The 19,416-nt window shown below is 33.8% G+C and overlaps 3 protein-coding genes across 3 annotated transcripts; 2 read left to right on the top strand and 1 right to left on the bottom strand.

Moving 5' to 3' along the window:
• LOC119834363 lies at positions 1 to 7,324 on the top strand. Its single transcript, XM_038358707.1, has 8 exons — positions 1 to 1,939; positions 2,132 to 2,682; positions 3,176 to 3,232; positions 3,412 to 3,745; positions 4,022 to 4,711; positions 5,261 to 5,412; positions 5,923 to 6,096; positions 6,804 to 7,324. The coding sequence occupies exons 1-8, from the start codon at positions 2 to 4 to the stop codon at positions 6,949 to 6,951; spliced, it is 4,044 nt and encodes a 1,347-aa protein (XP_038214635.1). The 5' UTR covers position 1; the 3' UTR covers positions 6,952 to 7,324.
• Positions 7,325 to 7,404: 80 nt separating this feature from the next.
• On the bottom strand, positions 7,405 to 9,290 carry LOC119834263 (acylglycerol kinase, mitochondrial). Its single transcript, XM_038358600.1, has 3 exons — positions 9,012 to 9,290; positions 8,458 to 8,756; positions 7,405 to 8,247 (listed from the first exon to the last, which is right to left on the bottom strand). The coding sequence occupies exons 1-3, from the start codon at positions 9,119 to 9,121 to the stop codon at positions 7,409 to 7,411; spliced, it is 1,248 nt and encodes a 415-aa protein (XP_038214528.1). The 5' UTR covers positions 9,122 to 9,290; the 3' UTR covers positions 7,405 to 7,408.
• Positions 9,291 to 9,830: 540 nt separating this feature from the next.
• On the top strand, positions 9,831 to 19,065 carry LOC119834701 (transcriptional protein SWT1). The gene is made up of 12 exons (XM_038359153.1): positions 9,831 to 10,047; positions 10,150 to 10,300; positions 10,445 to 11,226; positions 12,135 to 12,264; positions 12,530 to 12,688; positions 13,460 to 13,563; positions 14,891 to 15,073; positions 15,745 to 15,931; positions 16,292 to 16,496; positions 16,872 to 17,009; positions 17,844 to 17,987; positions 18,647 to 19,065. Exons 1-12 carry the CDS (start codon positions 9,919 to 9,921, stop codon positions 18,726 to 18,728), a joined length of 2,394 nt encoding a protein of 797 aa, XP_038215081.1. The 5' UTR covers positions 9,831 to 9,918; the 3' UTR covers positions 18,729 to 19,065.
• Positions 19,066 to 19,416: the final 351 nt, after the last annotated feature.

Genomic DNA, 19,416 nt, shown 5'->3' with positions numbered 1-19,416 from the left:
AATGAGGGAATTTGATGATATTATATCTTTTATGGACGTAATGGACTTCGATGAAGAAATCGTAGATGCCCGTCTCAAATCTATAATGGAAAGAAATAGCTTCACAAATCAACACTTAATGAATGTAACTAATTTGTTAAACTACAAACATTTATTGAATGTTAAGGAATCTGACGAGTGCGAAAATGATTTTGAGTTTGAATTTGTTGGAAAATTAATCAAAACCGTGAGCGAAGGAAATATTGATGCAATTTGCAAAATTATAGACATAATTCTCTCACTCAATCCAAGTTCCATAGTTACCAAGTCTGAACACTTATTACAGCAACTGTTATCGAATATAAGCTACCATTTGGAAAATGTGACCCCTGAGGAGACTCACGTTACTATGCTGATATCCTTAAAGTTATGTGATAGTATACTTGAAGCAATTATTAGAGTTGGTGAAAAATTATCACTACCATTTTTAGATGTGCCCTTAGAAAATATTGTGTTGAGCCAAAATGAACAATTAAAGAAACATTTTCTTACAATAACAGTTAAACGGTTTTTTGATGGTATCACTGGTTATAATATATTAGATCAAATATGGAACTCTATTCAGAAACTAGATAATAAATTGATATCTCTTAAAGTTCTGTGTGTGCTCTCTAATTACTATCTACCTCTGCCTGACAATCATGGAGATGTACACTTTGTATCTAATATTGTTACACAGCCTGAATTTTGGGAGATTACCATGTATGGCATGCTCTCAAATGATCCATCAACTAGAAAGCTAGCAATTTATCTTATAAAACGAGCCATGGATTGCATGAAAATTGGAAATAATACAATTAATATTGCAACACAAGTTGTAAACATATCCTGGAACCCTGGTAAAGAAGCTGAAACTAAGAAAATGTGGGACGATTACTTCATTCTTATTGACAGCTTGGAGGAGAAACAGAGCAATATAGTTCTGCCATCTTTACAACTGTTTGACTCCTTACAAGCGCTGGGGCAATGTTGGTTAAGCTGCGCATATAATATTGGCTTGCAACATGATAATCTTCAAGTAAAACTACAGTGTGCCAAGTATAGATTACAAACACCCATATTAAATGACAAAGAAGCATTGGTCTTATTAGAAGCACTCAATGATATGAATATATATGATAGTAAGAGAGAATGTGAAATGTTGCAACTAAAGTTCAAACAACAAATAGATAATGTAGACACCTTTATACATATAATTAAAAATATTACCAAAGTTAAATGGTCACCAGTACCCATCTTCCATTTGAGCACTGTTTTAGGAAGTGTAAATAATGACAAAATTGTAGACAGAATTGGGAAGGAACAATTGGTGTTATTAATGTATGATGTTTTAAAAGTACAGTGCAATAATGTGATTATAAGAAAAGCATTTCATAGGAATTTATCTCATTTAATTGGGAATTGTTGTAAAGCCTTAGATTGGAAGGATCTGCTGAATCTCTACTTGCAATTAGAAGATGATTTGTGGAGACAGGAAATGCACAATCCTTTGCTAGATGTAATAAAAGACCAATTGGTTATCACTGATAAGAAACAATTTTTTAATGATATAATGAAGGCACATGTTAACATTGACTTTATACTTTTGTATTTATCAGGACATGATACAGATTGGGATATATTTTTAAAATCTGTTTGTGAAATGTTTGATGCTATAGAAAATGTTAATCTTAACACTGAATTGAATGACATTGATAGTGTATTAAAAGCAACCTTCTTAGTACATCTCCTGCAGAAAGTTAATAATTTAGAAATTAACAATTCACAAATTGATTCCATCATAAATAAGAAGAGTGAAATAATTTTTAAGTATATTTTTACTTTGTTGATCGAGCCCGTAGAAGATATTGATAATGTTTTATTATTTTTAGACAATATACAGTTGATTATAAAATTGAATGCAGAAATTACAATATTGAAAGAATTATATAGCAAAATAATTTGTTTACTGCAAGATGGTGGTGACATATATAAAAATATTTATAGTATTTTTATCCTAAATGTTATAAGTTCAATAATTATACGTGAAAATAAATTTAAATTTAATAATATACATGTAAATGAATTTGTTGGAATTCTAAATAATATTAAGCTAAACAATAATTGTATAAAAGAAGGATTTGGAAGATTGAGAAATATTTTTTATTCCAAAGCCTGTGAAGTTATTTATGTTTTATTACAAAATCATTCTAGTAAAAATAGGTGTGATTGCAATGAAATTATTAAATATATAGATCTTGCACTAGAATGTGGAGGGTATAGTTGTATTCAATGGATCCTGAATATCATAGATTGCATTCTACCAGAGATTTTAAAGGAAGAAAATGCTAAATTTGATGTGTCAAGCTTCTTATGCAGAACTTGGAATGAGATAGAAGCACTAAAAACAAACAAACAGTATTCAGATTGTATTGAATGTTTTGTTAAAATAGTAACAAATAATGCACTGCTGAAAGAACCTATATACAACAATGTGATAATTACATACTGTAGCAAGATTATAGAATATGCGGCTATGAAGAATATACCGTTGTATTATTTAGTGGAAGCTATGGGAAAAAGAGATGTATTAAAGTTTGGACACATGGTGTATATATTTTGTGAAGTATTATTAGCTACTGCTGTGCCAAGGAAAGACCAAAGGTAATTACTACAATATGACCTAAAACTGTGTTTTAAAGTTCTTTAAAGTATATTATCATCCACTGCATTAGAAAATAAAAGGAAAATGTGTTATATGCTTCAGTATGCATATTAATTATATAATGTGTTGAAAACATAATGATACAAATTTTGCTGTAGAGATAAACATTGCAAAGATAATTTTTTATAAAAGCCATTCTAATAAACAGCCATGCATTCTGATTTTTTGTAAAATTTTTTTTTAGCTACATATACTAATTGAATATTGATTTATTTATTTTGTATACCAACCCATAGAATTAATTAATCTTAATCTTTTTTCTGAACAATGATATGTATGTATGTATTGTGTACGGACGTCACTATGTACCGAGAGAACCGGCCCAGACTGTCTCTATGTTCATTATATAAAAATGCGTACACGTTTTTGTAGCTCTTAAGACATAGCTCTTTTAAGACATTTCACATTAGAAAACGTTTTGATTTTTTTCAGGATAATGGAAAATTTAATAGTTGAATTATCAAAAACGTATGACTTGGGAAATGTAAGGTATGTAAATATTATACTTTATAAATAATTGAAATTATTTTCGGCTCTATTCATTCGACGACTACTTTAGTCCTTTTTAAATTATCGTAATTTGTAACAATATTTTATACTGCATGTTTTATGTTTGATTTAGAATAAGAATATTATGGAAGTCTTTAACATATTTAATAAAATTTCAGGGCTCGACTATACACGAATTTTCATATTAAATATGAATCCCTATTACTTTTAAGCAAAGTCACTGATGCTGATACTTTAGAAACAATAGCAACTTTAACAATAAAGAAGATTGATGAGTTATTCAGAAATAAACAAAGATATCACAGTAATTCGTCATTACACCGCACATTGCGGATTGGGTTGCAACATTTGCTTCTAATATTTTTAAAACACAGATCAAATTATGTGGAAAATGTTGCTTTATGGTGTTTAGAGTTTCTGGGGAAGATACCCCACCAGCCATCAATTCGACTTTATTTGGAGTGGTACATTACCCTATACTGCTATTACAAGGTGAGTAATGTGTATAATTTATTAACAGTTTATAATGAAATCCATGGTTACCGTGAAGTCTAAAAGCAGTACTTTTTCCAGTGTGAAAAAAGACAGAGCTATGCAGGCCGTCTAACGTCTTCACTCCCACGATAATGTTAGTACTGCTTTAAGACGTCACGATAACCCACTTGGTCAAAAAAAATAATAATATGTACCTATTAAAAAGCTTTATTGTGACTCGCCCTTTAACGCCGAAATACCCTCATATTTTAAGTTTATTTTTTTCCATTTTAGGAAGAACAGATTACAGAGCTCTTATTAGATAGCTTTAAAACGAAAAATGTACCAATTACGTCACAGTTTATGATTTTATACTGGTTATTAGTGCACAAAATGAAAAGAAATGTCTGCCAGCAGTGTGAATATGACTTGGTAATGGATACCTATATGGAGAATACTATGGGACCTACTTACAGCGTTAGGCTGTATGCGCAATACCTTGCCAAAAGAATATTTTATTTAGCCAACGACAAAGACAAAATAGACACTTCTATATATAAACAAACAATAAGAATTATAGACCGAACATTAAATGAAGCATCTAAATTGAAAGAGAAGAGTTTTGACAAACTAATGAATGACTTCCTAGTTCATGAATTTGATATTATTGAATATTTATTGCCGTCCGCTATTTATAATGGCGAATTTCTACATGAAGAATGGAATAATGAAATGATCAATGAAGTATACGCTTTAAATGTTTTTAATGAAATGATTGAACTTATTAGGAAGAGTTCACACGATAAATTTATAAATGAATGGATGGAAACTCACAAAAGTCAAGAAGAAGTGATGAAAATTAAAGCGCATTTGAAAAATGCTGATATAATTGATAATGTTAGAGATGGTATCGGGACTATACAGAAGAAATATATACCGTGGAAAAATATGAGCGATATCGACGTGCCTGACATGAAAAGAACGGTGAGTTAACATTTACATTCCTGGTTGTTGTTGAACTCTTTAAAGGTACTGGTCAAGAGTATTGTATGGGACTTCATAGTATAAATATAATTTCATGATTCATGAATAAAATTGGGATTTTTTTATATTTTTTTGTTACTGCACTGTGTTTTTTTACCACCTCTCTCAGTATTGAGTATATAAAATTCATTTGATAAATCCTATTCTACTATAATATTATAAATGCGAAAGTTTGTGAGGATGTGTGTGTATTTGTTGCTCTTTCACGCAAAGACTACTGAACCGATAGCAATGAAATTTGGTACGTAGATAGCTGGACAACTGGAATATCATAAAGGCATCTTTTTATCTATATTCCTACGGGATTCGGACTTGCGCGGGTGAAACCGCGGGGCGCAGCTAGTCCATCATAATTAAATAAATTTAAATATATCATTAAAACTGTAAGACTTCGTTTTTCTTTATCATTTTCTTTAAAATATTCCCAAAGTAAATTATCTTTTAAAGTTTCAATAAATGCAGTGGTTAATATACAAGTTCTTGGTACAGGAGAGTAACAGCGAGTTAATTGTGGTGGCGTCTCTTATCGACAAGTTGCCCAATTTGGGGGGCATGGCGCGAACCAGCGAGGTGTTCGGAGTGCAGACGTATGTTATAGACAGTTTGCGGCATTTGCAGGACAGGCAATTTCAAGGACTAAGGTACTCTAAGGCTAGACATAAGAACACTCCGTAGTACAGATATTTTGATAATAAATTTAACGTATGAATTTCAAAACTCAAACTCAAACATTTATTTATATAATGAGACTTCTTATAGAAGCACTTTTAAAACGTCATAACACAGTTTTTACATTTACCACCAGTTCGGAAAGCAGTTTCAGAGAAGAACAGGGAAGAATCTCTGTAGTTGCTCTTTTAAAATTTATTAACAAAAACTCGAACACTTTTTAAGGTATGCTTGGAATTTGATAAGTTTAGTAGTGTTTTAATGAATGAATGAATACATTATTGTGCTTGTAATTGAATTTTGTGATTTGTACACTTTTCTAGATATAATTGAAATGTGTCCAGTCATTGTTTTAAGCGTTATCTGCCGTGAACGAAATCACGGGTACAGCTAGTCTCAAAACAAAATGAAACGAACAAACGAAATCTTAAAAGAAAGTTGTGGATACCATACCAGTTTTCAGTTTTTATATATTTTTACAGTGTGTCAGCGGAAAGATGGGTGAACGTTGTGGAGGTACGGCCTGGGCAGCCGTTGAAGGACTACCTCACGTCCAAGAAGGCGGAAGGTTACACCATCGTAGCAGCGGAACAGACGTCTTCGAGTATACCTCTCCAGTCCTACAAATTTCCAAGGAAAACACTGCTTTTGCTCGGGTAAGAAACTTTATGTTAAACTTTATGGGCAAGGTAAAGAAAAATATTTAGTAATAGTTTAATTATAACAGTACATACAGTACATGTACAGTACAGTACACACAGTATATTAAGTAGATATAGAAAATTTTGTAGTATATTGACCTTAAGCTTTATGAGAATGAATAATTAGATAAATATGTAATTTCCAGGGGGGTTACGATGACGTCTTAAAGCGTTACTAATTCCAGCGTGGAAAAGTGATGGATGATGAAGCTCTGTCATTTTTCCATACTGGAATTAGTACTACTTATAGACGTAACCCGCCAGGTGTCTTATTAATTTTTTTTCTTGCAATTATCGGTAAGTTTCATAATATTTGACCGCCTCCTTGATACAGTGGTTTAAGTGTGAGCGTAGAACCGAGGGGTCCTGGGTTCGATTCCCGGTGGGGACGCACAAAATAAATGTCTCGGTCTGGCAGGACACAAAATGCTGATCACCTACTTGTCCATAAAGAAAATTGATCAGTGAAACAGATGTATATCATCTGCCCCATACCCCAGTAGCGGTCACGGGACTTCACTTTTTTTCATAATGTTTGTCTGTTTTATGAGGTCTAACATGTTCTATGGGATTAATTTATTAATGTTACAGTGAAAATTGTAGAAGAATAATTGTTTGTATGTATAAATATGAAAATCATCCGAAATCAATAACTATTTCAGGCATGAAAAGGAAGGTGTACCGTGTGATCTTTTGCCATACATGGACGCATGTGTTGAGATACCACAACAGGGTGTGGTGAGATCGCTCAATGTACACGTCACAGCCGCCATTTTTGTTTGGGAATATTCAAGACAAATTATACTCTAAATGTGGGCTAAATTTTTATAGGCAGTTGTGTGTACATAATTTAAATGCTATGTAAAATAACTTGAAAATTAACTTATAGCATATACATAAAAGTGATTAAACATATCTATAGCTTAATCTTTACTGGAATTAAATTTTAAGTTTAGCACTCTATGTCCATTGTAAACTGTATATTATTTATACCATTGTGTGTGCACATAGTAATTTTTGTAATAAAGATTGTTTATTAATGTAATTTTTAATTTTGTGTCAGTTTAAAGAAGGAATTTAAGAAATTCTTATTAATGAATACCAATACATTGTCTAGTCACCTTGAGGTTTCATAAGTAAATGACAATCTTAATTGTATTATTGAAATCATACAGCAGTTTTGAAGTTACATATGTAAGGGAGACAGCCGGACTACTACAAATCTTTCATATAGGTGTATGGAAATATAAAAAGGAAAAATGTTTTTTTAACATTGTAATTTAGGTTCACAGAACAGTTTAACAATTTTTGGCAATATAGTCACTTTCATTGGTTTAACATCAAACTCTTCTTTATCAATTTCAAAAACTTCCTCAGTTTTAGGGCTTTCAGGCCACAACTCAATTGTCCTTGCTTCTATAGCATTAGTGATTTTAGAGTCACCTTTTATCCTTCTCCAACCTTCCGAGACAAATTCAGTATATGAATATTGGTTCCTACCCAATCCTACCATTAAAGCTGGTGGGATACTCTCCAATTTCGGACGCACTTGTAATTCTGTTGTTTTGAAACACAGTTCATTGACCACAGAACATTCCGGATTGACAACTTTGGATTTATCCGTCTCTGGTGCAGCTTGTGTGTTAGGTACGAAAAAGGACCATTTTCTTTTAATTTCCTGCTTTTTCAACATGCAATTGCTACAGCCAGCACATGGTGGGGTGTACTTTATAACTCCTTTGCATGTCCATGTTAAAGAATCTTTGTAACCATTGAAAATATATGACATATATTCACGGAATGGTCCATAAACCCAGTATTTATCACATCTTGCTTGTGTGTCTCTAAATGCACCCCAATCAATGGATGTCATGGCGTATATGGGCCGACTGGGTGTTTCATCATCTTGGACTATAGGTTCTATTTTCATTGCATCCTGCCACATAGTATTTCCTTTGACAATTGCCATACAGGCACTGATTAACTGTTTGACTCTTTCCACACCGTCTCCTCCAGTGAATAGATGATTTGCAAGGCTATTAGTTTTGCCTAATGGTAGGACACCAAGTGGAAACTGATTGGCATTATCATTTCTTCTTAATAAACCTGTCATTATATAAAATAATCAGATCATTATTATTTTGTTAGATATTATTGCAATAATTCACTTAGATTTACACAATATTTGAAAGATATTGTTACAGATGTGTTTTTAAATAAAACAGAAATTCCTAACAAAACATTGGTTCAATAAATTGTGTCAATCTTATACTAATATCAAATGCAGTAAGTAAATATATACTTAAAATTACAAACCTGTTATTGTTTCAGACAGTGTACCATCTCCCCCGGCAACAATAATGGCTTCAGTGCCTTTTAAATTTTCAACAATTTCCTTAGCACTACCCTCAGAAGTTGTTTGTATAACATCAACTTGCAGACCAGCTAAATGCAATATTGGTTCGCAGTATTTTTCGAAATCCTTTTTGGCTTTTCGTTTATTAGCCACAGGATTTAGTATGACTGTGATTAGTGTTGGGTTTCTGTCATACTCTATCATTGCATTACCATATTTTACTGCTTCTCTGCATGCAGCTCGCATCAAAATATTTATTCTGTAAAGGTTAAATGTTGTTATAAAAGTTACTATGGCTTAATAGACATATTTTTTAAAGAACCTACCTATATTTTGGGAGATAGAAAGAATACAAGGGGTTTCTGGGATATGTTGGAAGGTGATGTAACAATATATAAGCATTTAAAATGTTGGGGTTATTGCAAACCCATTTTGACGGCATGTAAAGACATTAAATCACGACTTTTCGTCGATCTAAGAAGTTTTCCAGCTATGAGTTATTTTGAATGCTTACTCGTATCGTTCTTTTGCAGTTGCTGCTCCATAATAAAGAACTATTGCCCCGAATACAGATTTCTTCCAATTGTTTCGAATTGTCTTTGCTGCCTTTAAAATTTTTTCCATTGTGATTTATTGAGACTAACGTATTATATGAATATAAGTATTTGGCTTTCTAGGTTAAGCTTCTGTAATTTCAACCATTCTTACATGAAATAAGATTTAAATAAGAAAATGATTTAGATTCTATTTTTTATTTTCTGTCACTTGACAAAATGTGATTTGAGTTTTGACAGTATCCAGCTGACCATAGATTATACACTTATACGAGAACAGCTGACTAATAACCATACCACAGATAACTAAAATAGACCTATACTGAAAATAAAGCTAAACATGAAACAACAGACAAAAGATTTTAGCGTTCTTTTTATTTTATTTAACATCTGCATATTAATTATACATCTGAGAAATTATTGATATATTGAAAAGAAAAATTTTCGGTATATTAAATCAAGAGTGTAGATTAAACCGCCTTTTAAATATGTATCTAAAGAAATACCCGGCCCGTTTCCTTTTCCTCACCCGTCCCAGTCCATTCCTTCTTTCCAATCGTAAATCCTTTCCTTTTCCTTTACCCCTTAAAAGCGGGCAACACCTTCGCAGAGGCACTAGGCCTCTGCGAATGTTCATGGGCGATGGTGATCGCTTACCATCAGGTGAACCACCAGCCAAGTTGCCCGCTATGACATAAAAATAAAAAAAAAAAAAATATATATAAAATATCAAATTCTTTTGAATAGCAATCCTAATAGGTCACTTGTCAAAAAACAAATTGTCTGAAATTGACAAAATAATTTTTAACAGAAACAATTAACAAGCTGAAAATTTCCAAATTCTTTAGCGTTTCGCTTTTTTGAGCAATGAGCTCTAAAAAGTGTAACAATGAAAAACTTCCAGATGGTTGGGTTCTATGTTCCTCCAAATCTAATCCAGGTAGAAAGTATTACTTTAATAAAAAAACGGGTAAATCTTCATGGACGCAACCTCAGGTAAAATTGTTGTTTTGTAACACTGCGAAATAAGCATAACATTGTTATTTTCACAAACTTTATAATTTTAATTCTTAATTGCTTTAACAAAAAACCTTGCAGCCATCTAGCAGCCCAAGTAAAAAAATGAATAAAAAGGAGAAACATAAACTCGCAGAAAGGAAAAGGAAAGAAGAAGCCCATAAAAAGGAAAAGTGTTCCAAAAGGAAAAGTGATGGAGATGTAGATTACTCTTTAAAGAGAAAATATCAAGGTAAAATGAAAATATATTGCTTTATTGTCTTCCCTTATCAAATTTGTAAAGTTTATCATCAGTTTATTTACTATGCCATTTATATTGTTTGTTTATTTATGAAAATAGACATTTATGAAAGCCTCTCTATGTGCTTTATTTTAGAATCAAAAGATCAAACAAGAGAATCATTTTATTCTAAAGAAAATCCCACTGAAAAGCCACATACAGTTACAAGTGAGAAACAATCGCCATCAAAATGTCCAGACAATTCCAACTATTTGAAGTGTACTCCCACCAAAGGCACAGATTCTTCAAAGAAACTCAAAAAGAATATAGCTAACACAAGGCTTTCCCAACTCAGAGCTAGGTTATCTAAGGAAGCTGAAAATGAAGAAGTTACAAGCCCCTCGCCATCTAAAAAGAAAGTGTGTGCAAATGAATCGATGGCTAAACCGAAGTGTGATAAAAGCCCCACAAATGATTCAAAATTGAATCAATCGCCAAACAACGACAGTTTACATTCCATTCCATCCCCATCACAGTTCTTTGCAGCGAATAAAATTATTTCGTCGATGAAAGCTCAATTACCTGAAGAGTATTGTAACAAAGATAAACAGAAGGACACATTTGCTGATATAGAGAAGGGTATATGCAGTCAGACGCCAGAATATCCGTTTTCAAAACATCCGGCTACCCCTCCACAGTTTTCTGAAGCTAGTAAACTTGTATCGGCTATAAAGTCCAAGCTTGCATATAAAGTTTCAACAACAAAAGACACCAAGACATATTCTTCAGCTAAAGACAGGATGGAGACCTTGAGAGCCAATTTGAGTTCCGATCTAGAGTCAGATGCTTCTTTTAATAAGACAAATGATTCTTTTTTTAATAACAGTGATCTGGATACAAGTAATTTAGAGGCAATGGACGTTGAGGATTTTAGGGAGGTACGTATTTAATAATGCTTTCATAGAAGTATATAGTATAATACAAATTTTTTATAATATTTAGCGTTATGTCATTAGCTGTATTATCAATTTTGAAATCCCTACTTATATTATAAATGCAAAAGTAACTCTTGTCTGTGTCTTCTTCATACCGTAACAATTGAATAAATTTGCATGAAAATTGGTACATAGATAGTTTGAGGCCCAAAAAGTTTAGGAACTTTTTATCCCGGAAGTCAGAACAGGAAATAATGCAGGGAATAACCAGGACTGCCTATTTTTTCCTTTGACTATGTGTGTGAAGCCTCAGGTGAAAGCTAGTCATTGTATAAATTTTCTATAGTTGGCCTGTTATATGTGGTAGGTATATAAGCTTGTAAAATATCTATGGCATGTCCTTAATGCTTAATTAATACAGTGAATTGTAGATATATTTTTAGCTTTTATACTGCCTCTTTGGTAAAGTGGTTAACACAAGCGTAGAACTGAGGGGATCCTGGGTTTCCATACCTGATCCAGGACTGATCACCTACTTGTCCATAAAGAAAATTGATCAGTCATATAAACATACTAGCTGCGCCACGGGGTTTCACCCGTGGAAGTCGTATCCCATAGGAATATCGGGATAAAAATTGAAGGGATTGTTCAGTTGTCTACATTCCAAATTTCATTGCCATCGGTTTAGTAGTTTTTGCATGAAAGAGCAACAAAAATACACACATCCTTACAAACTTTCGCATTTATAATGTTAAGTAGGATACGATAAATATATAAATAAATCCTACTTCCTACTGTATATATGTTTATATATAAATATAATATATTTAATATAGTAGGAAGTAGGATTAGTATGATATTATTTTCGCCATATCCCACTAGTTTTTTAACCTCTCATTCTTTTTTTACAGGTCAAAGAGAACACATCAATGAGATCACAAGCTACTAGCAATGAAAACAATGTTGTTCTTGTTGTTGATACAAATATATTTATACATGAGCTGGATACCATTAAAGATGTGTTGAATTCACATTTAAAAGGTACTTCTTGGATATATTATATTCCATCTAGAAATTAAGGACTTTTTAACGGATTTCAAACGCGATTTATTCCTTATATTAGTTCTGTAATGCAGTATAATACTCGTGAAAAATCCCGTAAAGAAAACACTATATATTCTATCTATTAAAAGTTATAAAGAGAAAAGATGAAAACCGACTTTGATTGTATGAGATTTGGCATTGGTCATTAATGGCCTATATTTTGCGGTACAATATAATATGTTTTATATAATTTTGTTTCTAGGTTACAAAGAACAACCAACGTTACTAGTCCCATGGCGGGTGATTAACGAATTGGACCGTCTGAAAGATAATAATAATGGCAATGGAGCAGTGTGTAAAAGGGCTAAAGCTGCTATGGATTATCTGTATAAATCACTGCCAGAGAATAGCCGCATTAAGGGTATTTATATATTCATGTAATTAAAAAAATACCAAATAGATTATGTATGTGTTTCAGTTAAAAATTTAAATTACTTATTCATTTAATGATTTAATGTTATTTTCGGGATTTTATTTATATAAATATTGAAGCATTGTGAATGTGAAAAATAAAATATTTACATGTCTAAACTGGAAATGCAATATAATGTATGGTATGTTTGAAAATGAAAAAATAAAACTTGAAGTTAAAATTTGAACTAATCCAACCGTGAGAGAAAGTGAAGCCAGACAGACTGGTCCGTAACGCGTTAAGTAACGAAGCGGTTTATCTTCACACTATAAGTTATCACTTCAATAAGATGTATAGGAAAAAAATCATACGTAAATTTTTACAATACACAATTATCATGAACCAACCGCATTATGCGTAAATTCCTTTGCGACAGTGAAACTGCACAACAATTTCACATAATTTAAAAAGTAGCCACAGACTCTTTGTCGTTTGAAGTCGGCAATCCATTTGTTGAGGCGTAGGTAATGTCTGCAATTGACCTTACGCCCCTCCAAATGTTCATGGGCGGTAGCGCTTACCATCAGGCGACCCAGCTCCATTGCCGTGTCACCATCGTGACATAAAAAAAATACATAGAAAATCAAAATAAAACCACCAGTTGTTTGATATCAGAGCAAGTTCTTTATCTGATTTTTTTGATTCATTACTTTAAAATTAAATTACACTGTTTTATTTGTATTAATGTGTATTCATATGTATTATATTATTGTATTGTAGGACAGTCCCTACGGGATGCAAACTCGCACATCTACCCGTGCGAAATTCCTGATGACGAGATATTGAATTGTTCACTGCAGCAAGTTGAGCGCGGCAAAAATGTGGTGAGTTATGGATATAGAGTGTTTCGAAATGTTGTTGGTATTAGTTTGTTAATGTTGAAAAGTTTTAATCTACACTAATATTATAAAGAGGAAAACTTTGTTTGTTTGTTTGGTTGTTTGGTCTAGGCTCAAAAACTACTGGATCGATTTTAGAAATTCTTTCACCATTCGAAAGCTACATAATCCATGACTAACGTAGACTATATTTTATTTTGGAAAAAAATAGGTTACATATCTTCATCCGAAACATCCAAACCAGTATACTGATAAAGGTGAAGGGTTAGTTAGTTCGTTTGATATTATTTAAACTCAAATATATAACTCTAATCGCAATAATTCAGATATTCAACTGGACAGCTATACATTATAAAGCTGAAGAGTTTGTTCGTTTGTTTGTTGTAACGTGCTAATCTCAGGAACTACTGGTCCATTTGAATTCTTTCAGTTTTAGATGCCCTACAGTAAAAGTATTGAGGGAGAATTTAGGCTTTATATGTACCACGGGCGAAGCCGGGGCGGACAGCTAGTATATAAATAAAAATGAATTACCTTTGTGTAAGCTTGGGAATGGTTTGACTAATTTAGCTATTTTATATATAGTTTCACCCAGTTGGTGCTAGGACGCAGTTAGAATAAAAAAAAAATCATTATAATTTTTATACATTGATATTGATTAAATTAAATATGTACAGATAGAAACAGAGTAAATTTAGTTTTTATATTCGTAACATAATATTGATAAGATATATAAGTGCTGTATAGTATATATCGTAAGATTTGATTAATAATTGTTTTTTTTGGTTTCTTGAAAACGTCTATTTCATTAATTATATTTTTCTTTACATATAAGAAAAAAGACGATATATTCGTATTTTTATTTTGTCACTTTTTATTTAAATCTGGGGCCACTGCGAATACTCACTATTTGCGAGACCATTGTGTAATATTTAATGTTCAGTGACGGTCCGAGTCACAGTCACCGTCACAGTCACAGTCATAATTTTATGGTCACAGTCAAAGTGTGGACACTTTGATTAGTCACACAGTCACATTGTCACAGTCACATAGTTACCGTCACAGTCACACAGTTACCGCCACAGTCACATAGTTTCAGTCACACTCACAATTTTATAGTCACAGTCAAAGTGTTGACACTTTGATTAGTCACACAGTCACACAGTTACCGTCACAGTCACACAGTTACCGTCACAGTCACAAATTCATAGTCACAGAGTCAAACTCACAATAAGCTCAGTAAGCGAATAAGATTAGTCGATAAGTCGAGGTCCCAATTAGTCAGTAGGCTAAGACGTGTATGCCACGACAGCTGCTGGTGTCGAACGACAAGAACCTGTGCACGAAGGCGCAGATAAACGGCGTGCGGCACATGGGCGTGGTGGCCGTCGTGGCGCTGCTGGAGCGGCAGCCGCAGCCCGCCGCCGCCGCGCTGCACGCCGCCTTCGTGCGCATGCGCGACGCCGTCTTCCCGCTGCTCGCCAACATACTGGAGGTGCGCGGGGGACGACCCACATGGTCACGTTCAACTTATTTCGTTTTAATTGCTTTCGTTTGGTCATTTTTATTGTGGTGGTCGAGCACGCTTCGGCTCGAATTGGGCCAGCTCGCAACGGGGAAGTACCACATCCCCACAGAAAACCGGCTTGAAATAGTGACATGCCACTGTGTTTCGTATGGTGAGTAGGGAAGCCGGAGGCCCGTTTCCTTTTTGTCACCCGTCCCAGTCCATTCCTTCTTTCCAGTCGTTAATCCTTTCCTTTTTCCTTATCCCATAAAAGCGGGCAGCACATTCGCAGAGGCACTACGTTTGCGAATGTTCATGGGCGGTGGTGATTTACCATCTGGCCAATCACTAGCTCAGTTACCCGCTATGACATAAAGAAAAATACAATGACATAGTAGATTTTCTTTGATTGTTAAACAGATCACCGACGTCTTTGGGGTGAGGTGCCATTCCATATTGGAAAACAAATTACAGAAATTTCCTGTCAACCCAAATAGAATCACGCCAATTGCTAATAAACCCACCGAGCTATCGAGTAACAAGACAAAAAAAATAGATTTAAGAACTTCCTTCGTTTTAGGGACGTCGGTTGAAAGAAAATCCCCCTCTCTCTAACTAGCTAGCAAAAAAACTCTTTTCGAATCTATGTTTGATTTCAGAACGAAATGCGTGCGAAATACGACAACCTGTGGCAGTACGTGCTGTTCAAAGCCCCACCCTGGACCCTGGACGACGTGCTGCAGTGCCTCCTGAAGCACTGGATAGCGGTGTTCAGCGAAGTGTTCCCGCGGATAGAACAACTCATCACCGACCTGAGGAGGAGCCTCACGTCGCTGCAGAGTAAAGGTGATGGTGATGATTGCGCTCTTTACATCTATTTACTTGCTAGCTGACACTCACAGGTCATAAAAAATTTGGTCTGTTTTTCTGGCCTCTTAGTTTGGTTCCTTTTTCTGGTTCTTACAATTTGAACATGGCTTAGTGTTTTGTTAAAAATAATTATCTCGTATGTCTTTTTAAATTATCAGATCCAGAACAGAAAAATACCCCATCAAAATCCGTTGCGTAGTTTTACATGTAAACACACATACGTACATACATAGGGACAGACGTGGCATAAAGCAAAGTCGCTTCCCAATTTTTCTTTTGCGCGACTTTGCTTTATACTATGTAGTGATGGACAAATAATGTTTTTTTCTCTCTCAGACCCCAAAACAGTGACGCAATCAGAAGTGACGACATTCAAAGAGCTCTGTATAGACGTGGCTCGCCGTTGCCAGATCATTCCCGAATACATGCAGTTGGCGAAAACGTGCGCCGAGCGATTGTTGCGCGACTGTTGCGAGGAGGGCAACACCGACGCCGTGGTCGACGTGTTCGAGGACGTGTGGACGGTGTGCTCTAGTTATTGGTGAGTTCTTATATAAGTATCATTTTGAGAAATTTTTGAAAGAATAGAAAAAATTTGATCACGAGGTAGGCACTGCGTTTCTTGCCTAACCGTAGCTACGGTTAGGCAAGAAACGCAGGTTCGAATCCTGCCTCGTGATCAAATTTTTTCTATTCTTTCAAAAATTTCTCATTTATAAAGCATTTCAATGCTATAAAACTAAAAATTAAAATTTAGTATCATTTTATTGGGAGCTGGACGGACGAGTGGGGCGATTGTTGCGCGACTGTTGCGAATCCGCTGTCCAATAGAGCATCTCCGTCTTTTTTTGAAACGTCCTAGAGATGTGACTATGTTTAAAGGGATTTATTTTTCTAATGATTATTATAATTTCAGCGCTAAACTGGCAACATCGGTGGGCGTTACCCACAACATAGAGGACAAGATACCGGGCGAGGAATGCGTGCAAGCGCTCACTTCCAAATGGAGTTTGTTTGCTAGCAACATTGACGCGATCGCACACGCTATTTATGGGTAATTTATTTTTTTATTTGTTGGTTTAATAAATAGGCGTGGGACAAAATAACAGTGACTGTAAGCAATGTGCCCAAAATTATAAAAATTAAAGTAAATTAAGGAATATAATTAATAAATAATAGGAATATCGGGATAAAAGATAATAGAAACTAGCAATATACTCAAATGACCAATAAATAAGAATGTTGTTACTACAGAAGCAATAAAACATTTTGCATTTAAAAATATTAATCAATGAACAAATAAATCAACGAAAAATAGATTATTATCCTACTAATTGTAAATGCGAATGTTTGTGAGAATGGACTGGTATGTGTATGTGTATGTATGTTTGTTTGTTACTCTTCACGTAAAAACTATTGAACCGATTGCAATGAAATTTGGTATGTAGATAGCTGGACAACTGGAATGACACATAGGCAATTCACTTTTTATCCCGATATTCCTACGGGATACGGACTTTCGCGGGTGAAACCGCAGTGCGCAGCTAGTTAGATGAATAATTGTCAATTAAGAAACAGATATCGCTTTTCATAACTTGTCAAAGCATATTTAGCTATCAAACTCACTCTGTAAAATGTCGAATCACATAGACACGTGCCTCATTCGTACGGATTGTGTCTTGGTGTTCGTACGTTGATTATTCGAGGTTCGACCCAACTACCCTCACTTTGTTAATGGTCCTTGCGACCGGCTGCGATTTGTTATCAACTGACTACATCAATTAGGCAGTTGTGTAGTGCATTCTTATTTTATCAAACTAACATTCAACACAGCCTTTTGTTTCCTATCCAATACAAAATATAAAATATGCTCACACTTATTTTCCAGTGTACTAAGCAGTGATGAGAACAGCTCCAGCATGGAGGAGGCCCTCGCGACCCTGGAGAGGGCCTTCGGGGAGGTGCTGGGGTCCGCGGGCGTGAACAAGGCGGTCGGCAAACAGGAGCTCAGGGTGTTCTGCACTAAATGCAGGTGATCTAGATGTTTTTTTTCGAAAATTTCCGTTATCACACATACACACACACACACACACACACACACACACACACACACACACACACTAATATCATAAATGTAAAAGTTTGTTTGTTTGGATGTTTGTCCGTCGGTCACGCAGAAACTGCTGGACGGATTATGTTGAAATTTGGTATAGTGATAGGGTATGAGCTAATTTTGTTGATTTTTTTTTTTTAATAGATAGAGTGATTTAAGAGGTAGGTTTAGAAATATGTTTACTAACATCCATATATGTACAAAAATATAGAATGTAATATATAATAGATATATTTAGTGGTAGACCACAGATTCAATAGGCCAACGGCGTCCACACTAACATCTATTATACTGCTTCGAATTTACGCGTGCCTCAGCGAAGTATCGGCTTTCTAATGTATTATAATAATTTTTAAAATCGGTTCAGTAGTATTTAATTTTTAGTTTTATAGCATTGAAATGCTTTATAAATGAGAAATTTTTTCTATTCTTTCAAAATTTCTCAGTTCAGTAGTATTTGAGTTTATCCATTACAAACAAAGAAACAAACAGAAATACAAATTCTTCCTCTTTATAACATTAGTGTAGATAATATAGAGATAATGTATGTATGTATACATGTTGTTCCATCTTCGCAGAAACATGCTGCAAGAGGCGTCCAGTAAATTCTCTCAACTGAGTGACCTGTTAGTTATATGCAACAATAGATTATCCAATTAGTATCGTTCTAAGTACAGTCGCGGACACAAGTGCTTTTATATAAATAAATAATTTAGTATGTTTTTTTTGTGGTGAAAATTGAAATAAATCGTGTATGGTTTATGAGGTAAGTGGAATGCTTTTTGTGGTATGTAGTTGATGTTTTTTTTTTGTTTGTTTGTTAATTTTATTTTCGGTTTTTTATATTTGCACACTCTAGGTAGAATGTATTAGCTTAGCCACATAATATTGTAATTGTAACATCTATAATTTCTAAGTATATTCATGCAAATGAATATAATTAATTTGAATTTTTGAATTTCAATTTTGAATCTTTTTTTTTATGTGATTTGGGCTGATTTTGGATCATTTTTTAAGATTTTTTTTTTTGTAGATGTATATTTTGTTGTTTATTGAAAATGTGCAATGATTTTTTTTGTGCAATAAATAATGAAATCCATAAACGCAATAAAAATGTTATTACCACTGGGGTTATGTGAATTTAAATATAAAATCAATTTAAAATTTAAATTTTGCATTTAAATATGGATTGGGAAATCCTATATTTTTGGGCGTTGAACTTTTCTTAAATTTTAACTTGTTAACTTTGTGGTTAACAATAATTTTTAAATTTCCCATTTCCAATTTATTTATTCATTGCTTGAACTGTACTCGTCATGTGAACGGGAATTAATACATTTTATAGTAT

Source organism: Zerene cesonia, chromosome 19, assembly GCF_012273895.1.
Source record: "Zerene cesonia ecotype Mississippi chromosome 19, Zerene_cesonia_1.1, whole genome shotgun sequence".
In the NCBI taxonomy this organism is placed as follows: domain Eukaryota; kingdom Metazoa; phylum Arthropoda; class Insecta; order Lepidoptera; family Pieridae; genus Zerene; species Zerene cesonia.
Note: the sequence above shows the minus strand (reverse complement) of the source record. Positions and strands in the feature narration are given on the sequence as shown.